Here is a 14,972-nt window from a genome sequence, read left to right as displayed (position 1 = left end):
TTTATCAGAAAATAGGAGCCACAGAACCCGAAAATCTCGTGGTTATTTCCTTTCGAGTTTATATGGCGTTGAATGCTCTAGAAAGAAAGAAAAGAGTCAGTTCAAATCCAAATTGTTTATCTCATCTCAGTCGCCAAACGCAAGAATGCATGCCATGGACAATGACTGCCACTTCATTCATGTTTGTCCATGTCAGCAGAATCCAAAAGGACAATTCAAAGCTTGAGGCATGTAAAAGGGGTCCAAAAAGTGGGGCCAAGCAGCCATAGCCACCTCACTTACAATTCTCTAAAACAGACAAATCCCACTCCAGCTGTTTCTTCTTTAAGCCATCTCTTTCTCTTTTAGTAACTTAAAATTCCTCTTCTTCCTTCAGCTGAAAGTGATAAAAAAGTCACATTTTTAAACACAGTTTCCACTCACTTCTCCAATTTTCCTTGTTTGTTCTTTGTGATTTCTGCTAATTTGCTGTCCCCACAACATGTGATCCAAGGCTGCTTAATCTCATGCCATAAATTACCATGAGTAGCTTTTAATTCTATGCCTAACTCTCCTCTAAACCTTCTAGCCACCATGCATATAAGGAAATCCCGTTGCTTTCAAAACTCGTAGGATATTAAATTGTGAGGGGTAGGGAACGAAACATTCTTATAAAGGTGTGGAAACCTCTCTCTAGAAGACGCGTTTTAAAAACCTTGACAAAAAGCCTAAAGATGACAATATATGCTAGCGGTGGGCTTGAAGTTTTACAAGTGGTATCAGAGCCAAAAACCAAACAGTGTGCCAGCGAGGACACTACGCCCCCAAGGAGGTGGATTGTGAAATCCCACCTCGGTTGGAGAGGGGAACGAAGCATTCCTTATAAGGGTGTGGAAACCTCTCCCTAGTAGACGCGTTCTAAAACTGTGAGACTGATGGCGATATGTAACGGGTCAAAACAGACAATACCTACTAACAGTGGGAATGGGTGGCTACGTAAATGAACTAAACAAGAGAGTACCTGGGACAACGAATCTCTTTATATTTCTACAAGAATATGATATCTAAGTTTGCGGGCATCTGCTTCTAAATATCGTATCAACAGAAACGTTATCGTTCCTTATGGATTCAAGGTGTTTTCGACCTCTAATCAATGTCAAACTTTATATATATATTTGATGCATGTTAAATGGTGTATTTGAAGAAAGTGCTATTTTTGTGCACATAGATAGTAGATGAAATATGGGGATGCAAAGATGACCAAATGCATTTAATATCTTCCACCTAGCAATTCTTTTCCACCATCAACTACTTTTCTGTAATCATGGACAAGGATTTGCATTTAACTATCAAAATAAGTGGAAATTTTTCAGCACATTTGGTCCACAAAGACCTCATCATCTTTAATGGAATTAATACAAAACCAAAGAAATAGATTCTTTTGGTTTTCACTTACAAATCCCAAACCACACTTGTACCAATCCAAACACGACACGTTTCAACCAGCTAATTGGCTCACACATGTCGTTTGGGCTTTCTCTTTCAGACTTTTCCAATAAATATTGTTTTTTTTTGGATTTCTCGTTTGGACTTTCTCTGTTGTCTTTTTTGAGTTTTCTCTTTCAGACTTTCTCTCAAGGTTTTAAAATGCTCTGTTAGGGAGAAGTTTCCACGTTCCTTTTCAAAAGAATGTTTCGTTCTCCTCTTCAACTGATGTGGGATCTCACAATCCATCTCGTTCGAGGTCTAGCATCTTCGATGACACTCGTTCCCTTCTTTAATCGATATGGGACCCTCCAATCTACCCCCTTTAGGGCCTAGCGTCCTTGTTGGCACACCGCCTCGTATCCACTCCCCTTTAGGGTTCAACGTCCTTGATGGCACAGTGTCTCGTGTCCACTCCCCTTCAAGGCTCAGCCTCCTTGTTGACACACCGCCTTGTGTCCACTCCCCTTCAGGGCTTAGCCTTCTCATTGACACATCGTTCAGTGTCTGACTCAGATACTATTTGCAACAACCCAAGCTCATCGCTAGTCGATATTGTACTCTTTGAGCTTTTTCTTTTTGATTTTCCCTCAAAAAATTTTAAAACACATCTACTAGAAAGAGGTTTCCACGTATTTAAAATTACCGATGATTATATAAACAAACTTCTGAGACTAAAATTCTGAAGTGGGTTTCACTGTTTGTGTCTTATTCCTTTCATTCATGCTGATTCCCTTTTGCCTGTGGAACTTCTGGAAATTCATTTTTATTGGATTCCCAAAGTCTTCATACTAATCATACTCCAAGCCATATTTTCTCTCTATACCCAAATGCCAAAAAAAACCTATATATTTGTGCGCGCACGTGTCGATAAGATCTTTCTATCGCTTAAAACGTCCAACATACTAAAGCTCCAAGTGGCAAACAACATTTTAAAGCAGGAGGTCTCGTGTTGTTCAAATCCTTGTAATGTAATTTTTCTCATCGATGAAGATTGATTTCTACCTCATGGGCTTTGACCCGTTACATATCACTGTCAATCTCACAGTTTTAAAACGCGTCAACTAGAAAGAGGTTTCCACACCTTTACAACACCCAATGTCCTCGCTTGCACATCACCAAATGTTTGACTCTAATATCATTTGTAACAGACAAAACCTACCACTAGCATATATTCTCTGTTTTGACCCTTTACGTATCATCGTCAACCCACGATTTTAAAACGTGTCTGTTAGGGAGAGGTTTTCACACCCTTATAAAAAATGTTTCGTTTTCATGTCCAACCGACGTGGGATCCCATCACCATACACTTTTAAATTGATCCGTGATTTGATATAAGTGCATTTAATTTAAGAGAGAGAAAGACATGTTCTTTGAAATTATGGTTTGAGATTCACTAAATGACAAGAAAGTTGGGTGGAAATTTTTATAACTCAAATCCAAACGGCAATGTGGTGGAATAGGACTCTCCATATTCATGAAGAATTTGAATAATTTCTTTGGCCAAATAACAACAATCCTCTCTCTCTCTCTATATATATAGATATATCTATATATATTGTAGTGAAGTGGGCATTGCATTAATATTTATATAGTGAAAGTTCTTTGGTAACTCACATCAGTGGACAAATGTTAATTACATTAAAGTATAGGGCTAAAGTTGTAATTAGGTTGTAGATGATGTACCTGTTTGCAAAATATCAATTCTAGAGGGTCCAGCTAGATAAACCTATGTCCTTTCATTCCAAGGGAACAACATATTTCTATCAGGTCCTTCAAAAACACATTATTTATCATTTTTTCATCTTTTTAGGGTCTCTGCCTTTGGTTAGGCATGTTGTGATATTTGGGCAGACAATCAAGGTTTTCTAAAATACACTTCTTTTCTCCTTTTGCCTTAGGTCCTTCAATTTTCATCAAATTAACCGTTTACACATAGTTTATAACGGTTTAGTCCTTGTAGTTTTAATTTGTAAACGTTTTAGTCTCTATACTTTAAAATTTGTAACAATTTAATAGTCCATTTTATTGCTAGCGAGATCCCTAAATGTTAGATCCTACCTCGGGTCGAGAAGGGAGTGAAGTATTCCTTATAAGGGTGTAGAAACTTTTTTCTAGTAGATGCGTTTTAAAATTTAATACATAACGGGTCAAATCAGACAATATCTGTTAATGGGTTTGAGCGATTACACTAAACTTTCGTGAAAGTAACGGCCTAAGTTCTCATACTATAGTTAATAACGATTTTGCCCTTGCACTTTTAATTTTTGGCATTTCTAATGTTGACACTCGATTTTGATAGAAATTTTTCGGGTAAGAATTAAATTGTTACAAATTTGAAAGTACGGGAAATAAAGAATTATATATTAGTTGAGGGAAGATAAAATTGGAGAGTTTTTGTTTGTTGAGTCAAGTCTCACATGGGCAACTCAAAATCTCTATCTATACAAAGAGGTATATTCTTTTTAACCTTTTGTTCTAAGTATATTCTAAAAGAATATACTATATAAGTTTAAATTATACCAAATGCCCTCCAACTTTGTGTAATTTTCAATTATGTCCTTTAAATTTTATTTTTATTCTAAAAAATGTCTTTAAAAACTCTTTAAAAATGAAAATTTACGCATAAAATAAATGATAACAACAATCTCGAGATATTCAAAAATTGAGAGATAAAAATGAAATATTTAAAAGTTGGGAGTAAGTAAAATGTGAGAGAGGGTAGTGGTTGTTAGATGAACATGACTCTCCGCAATGGTATGATATTGTCCACTTTGAACATAAGCTCTCGTGGCTTTGCTTTGAGCTTCCCTAAAATGTCTTACGTCAAAGGAGATAGTATTTCTTGATTATAAACTCATGATAATTCTTTAAATTAGGGGTCACTATTAGATCTGAAAATTTTATTATATGTGAGGATTGAAAAGGTGATAGAATTATTGCATTGCATTTTGTGAAGTGCTTGGGCCGCTGCTACCTATCCTGTTTTTATGTGTTTTTTTTTTAGGATTTGATTTGATCTATTTCAGAGAGATATTGTTTTAAATTACTGGGTGTTGTCCAAAATGGCAGCATTTCGTCATGAATCTATTAAAAAAATAAAGAAACTGGGTTTCTAATGTGAATACAAATTCTAAATAAAATTGGATTGCGGCTAAGGTTAAATCATTCGATTCGATTCCATCCGGTAGAAACCTTTAGGGTTTAGGGTTTAAAATTTTAGAATCGAGTAGAAATATTTAGGGTTTAGGGTTTAGGGTTTTGGAATCGAATAGAAATGTTTAGAATTTAGGGTTTAGGATTTTAGAATCGAGTAGAAATATTTAGGGTTTAGGGTTTAGGGTTTTGGAATCGAATAGAAATGTTTAGAATTTAGGGCTTAGGATTTTAGAATCGAGTAGAAATATTTAGGGTTTAGAGTTTAGGGTTTTGGAATCGATTCGAAATGTTTAGAATTTAGGGTTTAGGATTTTAGAATCGAGTAGAAATGTTTAGGGTTTAGGGTTTAGAATTTAGGGTTTTGGAAGCGAGTAGAAATGTTTAGGGTTTAGGGTTTAAGATTTAGAGTTTTGGAATCGAGTAGAAATGTTTAGGGTTTAGGGTTTAGAAAGGTTCTTTTAACTCATGTAATTCTACTTTAGTTTTATTTTAAAATTGAACGAAGAATACCTGTTTAAGTAGAAAACAGAGAAGAAATAGAGGAGATTTTTCTTTATTACCGAAATAAGATCGAGAACTAAGATTCATCCTTTATATATATATTATGGACACAAAACTAACTTATTATATATTATTTATGTTCTTGCGTGCATCTAATGATTTTTTTAGATATTGAAAACTATTGTAGTATTGAAAATTTTATTTTTAGAAATTACGCTCGTCTCCGTTGTATTATATTATTTTGTTTATGAAATATTATTAGATTTTTTAGAATGTGAAATTATTTTAAAAAATAGAAACTGTCCATTAAAAAGATTATTTAAAATTAATATTTTAAAAAATTAACGGAAAAAATCTTACTACGAAAACTAGGTTCCGCGAAGATAAATAGAGAATTTTGTGGGAATGAAAATTGAAATAGGTGACGAGACTGGGACGAGAAAGATTTTTTCGTTTCCACGTCACAGACATCTCTAATATTAGTTTGGGGTGTGTTTGGATTGATTTTATAAGTATTTCAAAACGCTAATTACTTTTTAAAATATTTAGAAAATCCATTCAAATAACACATGAGAAGTTAAATTTTAAAAAATTTTAAAAATATATATTTTTTAAATTTGACTAAAAATTTAAATATTTATGGTAAGAACAAAAAAATAGAATTAAAATTGAAGGGATGTATTTTCATTAATATTTATACGGTTTAAATAGGATACAAGCTACCCACCAATACCTACCAATAAAAAAAATATAAACTAATTAAATATCGAAAATAAAATAAAATATACTACAAATTAATCAAATCATAAATAAAAGAATATTAAGATATTAAAAGAACATTAAGATATAATATCTAAGATATATTCTATAACTAATTATTATAATATATTCCACGAATAATCTGACTTTTAAATAAAATTTTACTGCTCAAATTTAAATTTAATACAATTTAAATTAAAAATAAAAATAATAATTATAATAATAATAAATATTAAAAAAAATCGTAAAGAGACTTTTGCGTGGCTATACTTTATATAAAATTATATACCAACTATTTTTAAAATTATTCTCTATCATGATTTATAATTAATAATTCTGAATTTATCTCTAACTTAAAAAGTTAGGCTCAATATCTATTTAAGTTCTAAAATTCCCATCTACAATTTTATATAATAATAATAATAATAATAATAATTCATTAAGAACAAATTCTTTATATGTTTCATAAACCCTTTTGTTAGGTCACATTCACATGATTTAAGGATTAAAAAAATAATTAGAATATGAAAGACCATAAAGGAAATTGAATGGAAAGATAAAAAGTTATCTTAAAATACGTGAATTTGAGCTTAGTGTCACGGACATGTTTGTTCAAGCCGTGTTGTTTGTAGTCACGTGTTGGATGTCTTTGTCATACTTGTCCACGATATGTTATCCATAGTCGTATGTTGTGCAGGTCTTTATTATTTCTATCATTTTGATGTATGAATGCTTACGAAAGTATTTATCCCTGCTAGAGCTGAAATTTCTCAAAATATACTAAGGGATGTGACTAGTCGTTAATTTTTCCGATATGGGTTATATGCTATCAAAGTTGTTGTTGCTTCTTTGCTTTTTCATAAATAGTTTTCAACGCATTTCCTCACTCACACTTTCTCTCTAACATGATCGAGAGTCGATCATACGTTCGAATTGTTTGCGACTTACGATTTTCATACGACGTACTTGTTCGTTCGATTAAAATAAGTGTCGTACAGTCGTTGTCCCGCTGCCACAAGAGTGTGATTGTAACACTTAGCTCAAAGACAATTATCACATACAACCTATCTTGAGGTCGGATATTTAAATCATGTGTAATTGGCTGAAAAGAATTTTCACTCCCTCTCTCTCCTTGCTACCAACCTCCCTAGACAAAATCCAAGTGGCTCGCATGGTCAATGATACCCATCTCTGTATCTAAGTGCCCCTCCTTAGAACTAAACGCTCAACATTCAAATCTATACGTTTTCCAATGGTTCGGAACTAAATACAATTACTAAATTTAAGCTATTTTTTTTAAAGAATAAAGACTATAATAGAATAATTGAGGTGAATTATCAAGATTTATTAACTAAATTTATACTCTTTTCTCAACCGGTAAGGCTTAGCTTTACTTTAACAGCTACATGATGATTCGACGTTCGTGGTAGACATAAGAGCTAAACGGACTTAACAGATATAACAAAAACACCTAAAGATAAAACAAGAAACAAAAAGACATTCCCTAAAACTCTACGAAAGATATAACTTTTTACTTTTTACTTTTTACTTCCTTAAAACTTACTTAATTCCAAAAAAGGTAAAAAAGATAATTTTATTGCAAATAATGTAAAGAAAACAACAAATAAGAAAGAAGGGGAGATGGGAACTCATCATACCACAATAATAAACCAACAAATTTGCAACTTGGAAGGTGTCATCCACGCGCTACATTGGCGCGTGGATCCTCTGATATGGGACCTGTCTGACCAGCCCACAAACTTTTCCCTAGCAATTTGGCTTGGTGCTCATACCCTATGCAAATTGCAATAATTAATTATTATTTTTTAAATTAACAAAAAAATAATTACAATAAAATAAACAACAATTTGAGACATTGCAATATATAAAATATATAAAATAATGATTTATTCAAAGGTCTTTTCTTTGTGTTTTTTTTCTTTTTTAATTTTTTATTATTGCATCAGCATCATCATTTAAAGGACAATATTTCCACCCAATTTTTTAATTCTTCTTTTTGATTTTTTATGAATTTTATAATTCAAGATTCTTATGTAACAGTTTATAATTTTTTTTTTTTTTTTTTTTTCAGTTCCCAAATCCAAAAAGGCTTAAATACAAACCCCACAAAAAAAATTTCAGGGTTGCTCTCAGTTTATGACCTACTTTCCTGGGATACTGGAGAAGGCGTTTTCTTGGCTTCTCTTGTTCTTCAAAGCTTTGGAAATGTATGCTGAAACTGAGCATTTGCTTCCTTATTTCCAGAATTTCTCTGATGAATTTCAACTGGCAAAGGATTTCTGCAAGACCCACAAGCTTGATTCTCCATTGGTACTCTTTTTTGCTTCTGGGTTGCATTTTTTTGGATGATTATGAACTGGGTTTGTGTTTAAACTTGCTGATTGCCTTGTTTTTGGATGATTATGAACTGGGTTTGTGTTTAAACTTGCTGAATGCCTTGTTTTTGGGCTTGATTTTGTGTTTTGGTTGCTGTTCTTGTTGGATTATGACTTCTAATGGTTAGTTCATTGAGATATTGAGAAGAAAAGCCTCAGAGAATACTTTCTTTGTTACACCATTGTATCTGTGTCTGCTTTACATGCTGGATCTGGAAAAGGATGTGTGGAAAAAGGCATATAAAAGGAGACTGAAAAACAGAACAGCTTCAATCATTCTTCCTTTATTTTTTGTTGAATCCATTATTTTCCACTGTTCTTTTGCTTAATCTTCATGGAAAAGTGTTTTAAGAGAGGAAAATGGCCTGAGAGAGCTGGTGGAGATATGTTCTTAGTGATGGAAGTGGTAATGTTTGTTTATGAGAGCTATTTAAGCTATGATATCTGCAAAGGCTCAGTATAAATTGTTTTGATTCCTTATCTGTTCATCATAGAATATGTTCACCTGTTTGTTGTATCCTTTAGGTAGCATTAAGGATTAGTTTGATTGTTTATGTTCACTTGGAAAAGAGAGCTCTTCTTTGGTTAGTTTCGCTTTTCATCGTTCGAATTCGTTCTTCTAATGCAGAGCAACATGGTTCAGACGTCGACGGTATGTGAATACAACATGGGTGGTGAAGGGGACCTATTCAAAGCTCCAGAGCCAATTATTGAGGAATCGTTTTCGGGTCTTGATCCTATGATGGCTGCGATATCTATGATGTCGTGTGGCAACACGAATATCTCGTTGGAGGGACTTGAAGATGCTGATTTTGAATCACTTCAAAGTGATCAGCTCTTGAGTGAGGTTTACTATGAATGTGAGAAGGATCTTTTAGAGAAAGCAGCTATACAAACACCGATATCTGAAGTTCTCGATCTTAAGGATCAGATTTCAAAGACGGACGAACACCGAATTCCAGAAAACAAACCAGTTCTTGATGCAACACTTCAGAAGAGTGTTAGCTCTGGATGCTTAAGATCAATGGAATGGATTCCAGGCCCTGCAATGAAGTCAAGTCTTTTAGATTTTAGTGGAATGGATATCAATGAGGTCTATGGGATGCGACGGGCGTATAGCGAAAACGATATCAAGGTAAGACTTTGTGTCTAACTTCATCATCAAAAGTTCCTTACATGTTATCGAGCTATTTAATATTTCGGAAACGAAGCATTCACAAATTTGATACAGAAACCGACATGAAGAAGAATCGAAACGTTCATGATTCGAGTAAAATATGTGTTATATGTTGTCTTTAATCATCTTCACAAGTTAATTGGGGGCTTTTTGTTGTTTCTGAACTTCTGTTGCAGACTCTTAACAGTGGCAATAGGAGTCAGTTCCATTCTCCTCTTGAACGGCCATTGTTAGTCAGCAATTGCACGGCCGAAGAACGCAAAGAAAAGCTCTCAAGATATCGAAATAAAAAGACAAAAAGGAACTTCGGGAGAAAGATCAAGGTAACTAATTTATATGGTCGAACGAGTTAAGTAACACTCAAAAGGGATTGTTCACTTCTATCAATGGATTCATACTAGATATATTCATCGATGTCGTGTTTAAATCTATAGACTACACAATGCAGCAGCATGTTTAGCGATCATTTTTCCGAAAAAAAACGATCGATGAGACGAATGCTAAGAACAGAATGGTTTTTTCTGTTGACAGTATGCTTGCAGAAAGGCTCTGGCTGACAGTCAACCAAGAATCAGAGGAAGGTTTGCGAAGACTGAAGAATGTTAGATGAGGAACATCAGGAAAAGCATGAATCTGCAGTTAGAAGGATAGTTGATTTGTAAATATTGTTTGCTTAATAAGAACGAGAACGGGAACGAGAACGAGAAGAAGAACGAGAAGAAGAACGAGAAGCATGAAGGAAGTGTTTGTTGATAGTAGTAGTCTAAAGCTGTGGACTGTTAATGTATTATTAAGAGTCTGTATTGTTGTAATTCAAGTGTTCTCTAATCATCCTTCTAAGAACATTCTCTCAAACAATGTCTATGTTCATTTCTTTTCAATCCTCTCATCTCCAACCACTAAATTCTTCACTTTTTTATATTTTATATATAAGTGAAAATCAAATGAAGGGTAGTTTAGGTATTACACAAAAGAAGTGAGGTTAGTGTTGTCCAACAAAGTTTCTTTGACCCGCTCACATAACTTAAGGGACCAATCATCGTTAAGTTGCACTCCATTCTTAAACTTAAAAAAATGTTTAATATAATACTAAACTTTCAATTCTCTATTTTATCGATGTCTATCATAGATGTTCATAGAACACAACGAAGATGAAATTTTTTCATCTTTCTTTTTCATCCATATATATATATTAAAAAATATTGTTTTAAAAAAATCTATTTATAATAATTTCAAATTTTCAAGGTAGAAAATAATTATAACTAACCTAAAACATTTTTTTTTTAAATATATATATTTATTTATTATTATTATTATATTAATATCTAAAAGTGAGGCATGGGAAGGAGGAAGAATATTCCCGATCCCATTTCCGGTTAGCTAACAAAGAAAAATTTCTCCTCACTTCCTTCTTCATTCCCAAACCGAGAATTCCCACTATATTTCTAACAAAAATACGCTCTCCATCATCTTATTCACAAGCATTTTAGTCCAGTTAGTTCACTACTATATGAACAGCATCAGAACTCAAAAGAAAGCTGGAATTAGTGACGTTTTCAAAACACTTAAAAGAGTTTAGATATTACCTTGCAGGTCGAAGGCTCCCCAGCTCGGCGGTTGTGTTTGGCTCCTGAGAATGGACAACTTCCTTGGAGGGAATTATGAAGAGTAACTGACCAAGAACAAAAGCAAGCAAGCAACCTCAAGACACACTATGCACCAAGGTGCAGAACAGTAGGAAATTTTATTCCTTGCAGGAAGATGAAGCAACATGAATATAGAAAAATCAATAACTTAAAACTAAACAATATGAAATGCGGAGGCGATATTAAAATTGTTTCAATGTGTACTTTCAGGAGAATGATGTATCTGCTGACTCAAAATTAAAGACTCTGACCCTATTGGCACACCACCACCACCACCACCACCCATTAACCCCCCCTCCTCACAACTCTCCCCCCCTATTTCATCTCCTCCTGCTAAAGATAAAGGACCACTCACTGCTTTGTCAAAACAAGAATTACCAACTCCACATCCTGGAGATTCTTTGCCATTCTCGTTCTTACTCAATTCGTCGCATCCTGGAGATTCTTTGCCATTCTCAATCCCCTTCATGTCGTTGTTGTTACTGAATTCATCGCATCGTGGAGAGTCTTTGCCATTGACAATCCCCTTCATGTCGTCGTTACTGGATTCATTGATGTTATTAACTGGTGTGTTGTCACTTGCTATGACAATGGTATCCTTCTCAGCGTCTAGGTTCGCCGGCTGCTCTGAATCCATCATATCCACTTCTGTTGAATTGGTAATCGGCACCGACTCCTCTGAGTTCTCAAGACACTTAACCTCCCGAGTGGCAGGTGAAGCCAAATCCTCCAGTTCCCCCAAAGCAGCATCCGCCTCAACTGCCAAATCCTCCAATTTCCCCAAAGCAGCATCTGCCTCAATTGCATTATCAACACCAGTGGTTTTGATGGGTGCCTGTGTCATTTCCGCATCAACAGTTGAAACAGGAGCCTTAACTTCTTCATTTTTGAAATTTAAGCCCATCTCTTCATGTTTCCTCTCCGAGAAAGCCATTCCCCTGGAAACAACTTGCATCCCCTGCTGCTCTTCTTCAAGCATCCTCTCAGAGGAGGGCATTTCCCTAGAAATAGCTTGCATCTCCTTCATTTCCGTTCTCTGCTTTTTGTACAAGTCCATTGCATGCTGCAAAATATCAATACCACAATTATTACATGGCCTATTAACTTTTGAGCGTCATTTTTCGCTAAGAATCTACAAGGATAAAGTTTTACTGACATACAAATGGCATGGTACTTTACAAGTTTCCCCCCATATTTATCAAAAGAGAACAGAAAGGGCCATGAAATCCAGCAGAATTGCCAAGACACAATGATTAAATATCAGAAACTATAACTAACACAACGTTTCATAGTAGTTTAGTATTTTAATACATGAAAAAACGGACAGTCCAAATTTGTACCATCTTGCCAGTCTCGAAATATCTAAAACCTAATGTGAATACTAAAAGACCACAGACAACTTATATTTCCTACACTTGCGCAGCCAAGTATTATACCTGAAAAACTGAGTTCTTGTTTGGACGGAAAAGAGATATTTGTGCACTATTTGAAGAGACGGACACAGCTCTCATACCACCCTGTCAAAAAGTCGATGCAAATCATGAATAATAATTAAATTCATAGAATTATGAAGAAGGCATAAACAGACATAGGTGAAATATGAAACTTAATCCAGGATTTTACCTCAAGAACTATATAAGCAGCAGTTTCCTCATCTGCAGTTGCACAGTGCTCAATGTCCATCAATCTCTGACACTGTTGGTACAAATCAGGAAGTGCGAGTTCTGTGGAAATGTTAAGCTTAGAAAGGTAAGAACAACTAAGTTTAGAATTATCATCCATTGACCGACTGAGAGGAGCTGGTGTTTCAGATAAGAGTTCGGGGGTGTTGGGGCTTTCTTTTGCAGAAGGGATATTAGGCCTTATTTCAGAAGTTTTTGTCAAAACAGTATCAGCATTCTCATCAAATATCTCTTTACTTGATACATCATCAACAGGATCTTGCACCGAACGCTCATCTTTCTGAAATTGGGAAGGTATTTCCCTTTTCAGGGAGCCACTCTGTCTCTTCCACATTTCAGCTTTGGAGTCCCAACCTCGACCATTCACCATCTGCCTGTTCTCATCCCATTCAGCTCCATTATAAATATGAGATTCATCCCTAAAGATACCGTTGTTTGCATCCCATCCATGCAAGTGAGAAGGGCTTGAACCATCCAACATATTCTGCCACCCTAGTGGATGCATGTGACTTGAAAATCTGTCAGCATCAGGCATCCGATAATGAATTCCCGAGTGATTGATATCAAGTGGGGGTCTGATACCAAACATAGGTGGTGCTGGAAACTGTGGCATAAGTGATTGGAAACTTCCATGAGGAGGAGGTCCATGCTGGAAAGGGATAAAGCCATTTGGTAGTGGTGCTGTCCAGTTTGGAACACCTCTCCAAGTGTTGCCATGTACTCTACCCATATTTGGATCATTACCCCTTCGAAAACGGCTATTAGAATTAAGTCTGCCATCATCATCTAGTGAACCATCAAAAGGAATATCAACTCCACCCCTAAAAGCAGGGCGAGGATGGAATGGTGATGGATTGCTCTGACTACCTTTGCTATAATAAGACTCAACCTGAGATGAATCATCCATCACAGGCTTCTCTCCTTGTATATCCCAGCTATGCCTATCCTTATTGGAAGAGAGGTCTTTGGCATCAATAGAATTATTGTGCCTTCGTCCACTTTCTTCAATGTCAACATTCTGCAGAAACATAAGAACTGTTAGCATGTCCAAAGTCATTCATAAATGTAAGAGATCTTTTTGACAAGCTCAATGCTGATAGATACCTTAGAATTTAAAGTCCTGTCTCGTAACAGCTCGGTAGCATTGCCACCCTCTATTTCACTGGGTTTCTCCGAATAAGTGTACTTGGAACCCTTTTCTTGTACTACTGAAAGAACACCTTTATCTCTAGTAGAAATAGATTTCGACCTTTCTTCCTTTTTTGGGTATCGGTCTCTCAAATCTTCCTGATCTTGATGCCTAGAATGGAAAAAGATAAATATTAGATGAACATCTCATTGCTCTGTTAACTCCTGCAATTCATGAAGTCAGTTACCCACTTACTACAAACAAATTATAATCCTTTAAATCTAATAAATCCTCTTGACGACATAAATAGTTAAGAAGTTGAATAATAAAAATCAAGACCACATAACCGTCATCAGTTGTTGCATCATTTCCTATCAAGAAGAAATTCTTCCAAAAAGAAGAAAAGGAAAAAGGAAATCACTACACAAGAATTAAGACAAACAAATGAATGTATGGAAACCTAAGTTTCCGCACTATCAATCCTAAAAAATATAAGAAAAAAATAACATGATGCAGGAAGATGCGGTGAGAACTCCTTTCAGAAAAAGAAATAAACTGAAGTTGCACCACACAATATTAAAGAGTTTCTTTGTGGCGGAAATTTTTTTAACTGATACTAATCTGTGAGGCTCCCTCTCCCTTGTCAGTACCTTTTATTGGACCCAATTAGTGTGCCATAATGCCTTCGCCATTCATAAGGTAAAATGAAAACTCAGCCAAAAAAAATCGCCAGGTATTATAATAGAATTCACAACAATAGCTATTCATTAAAAGAATCACCACTTAATCATAATAGAATTCACAGCTACGACCATTAATAATAATGCAGATGAAAAGATATGGGGAAGAAATTGCTCATAGTCTGGTGCTCTCTCCTCCTTTCAAAAAATTCCTTGAATGAAAATTTGAGAAGTAGTTAAAATACCATTTTGATCCATCTACAACATTTCATCCTATCTTAGCCCACGTACTTTCAAATATTCAAACTTAATCCACATACTTTCAATAAATTTCAAGATTAGTCGTATTAGTCAATCTCCTCCCCCCCCCCCCCCCCCC

General features: G+C 35.0%; 2 protein-coding genes across 6 annotated transcripts in view; one reads left to right on the top strand and one right to left on the bottom strand.

Moving 5' to 3' along the window:
• Positions 1-8,000: 8,000 nt before the first annotated feature.
• LOC111430429 lies at positions 8,001-10,356 on the top strand. 2 transcript variants are annotated; one of them, XM_023066668.1, is made up of 4 exons: positions 8,001-8,214; positions 8,908-9,414; positions 9,633-9,779; positions 9,988-10,356. In XM_023066668.1, the coding sequence occupies exons 1-4, from the start codon at positions 8,041-8,043 to the stop codon at positions 10,060-10,062; spliced, it is 903 nt and encodes a 300-aa protein (XP_022922436.1). In that variant the 5' UTR covers positions 8,001-8,040; the 3' UTR covers positions 10,063-10,356. The 2 variants fall into 2 exon arrangements, with proteins under 2 accessions (XP_022922436.1, XP_022922437.1); XM_023066669.1 differs by lacking the exon at positions 8,001-8,214 and adding an exon at positions 8,599-8,685.
• Positions 10,357-11,181: 825 nt separating this feature from the next.
• The window catches only part of LOC111430427 (zinc finger CCCH domain-containing protein 13-like), a 9,997-nt gene continuing 6,206 nt past the window's right edge, over positions 11,182-14,972 (bottom strand). For 2 of the 4 annotated variants that reach the window (XM_023066662.1, XM_023066664.1), the window contains 4 exons: positions 13,889-14,084; positions 12,726-13,802; positions 12,539-12,619; positions 11,182-12,165 (listed from right to left, as the gene is read on the bottom strand). In XM_023066662.1, the coding sequence (XP_022922430.1) occupies positions 11,296-12,165; positions 12,539-12,619; positions 12,726-13,802; positions 13,889-14,084 (2,224 nt within the window). In that variant the 3' untranslated portion in view covers positions 11,182-11,295. The remainder of the gene's footprint in view (positions 12,166-12,538; positions 12,620-12,725; positions 13,803-13,888; positions 14,085-14,972) is intronic. The other 2 variants (XM_023066663.1, XM_023066666.1) reach the window with 2 other exon arrangements.

This window comes from Cucurbita moschata, unplaced genomic scaffold (assembly GCF_002738365.1).
Source record: "Cucurbita moschata cultivar Rifu unplaced genomic scaffold, Cmos_1.0 Cmo_Scf00033, whole genome shotgun sequence".
Classification (NCBI taxonomy): domain Eukaryota; kingdom Viridiplantae; phylum Streptophyta; class Magnoliopsida; order Cucurbitales; family Cucurbitaceae; genus Cucurbita; species Cucurbita moschata.
The sequence above is the reverse complement of the archived record's forward strand: the minus strand, read 5'-3'. Positions and strand labels throughout refer to the sequence as shown.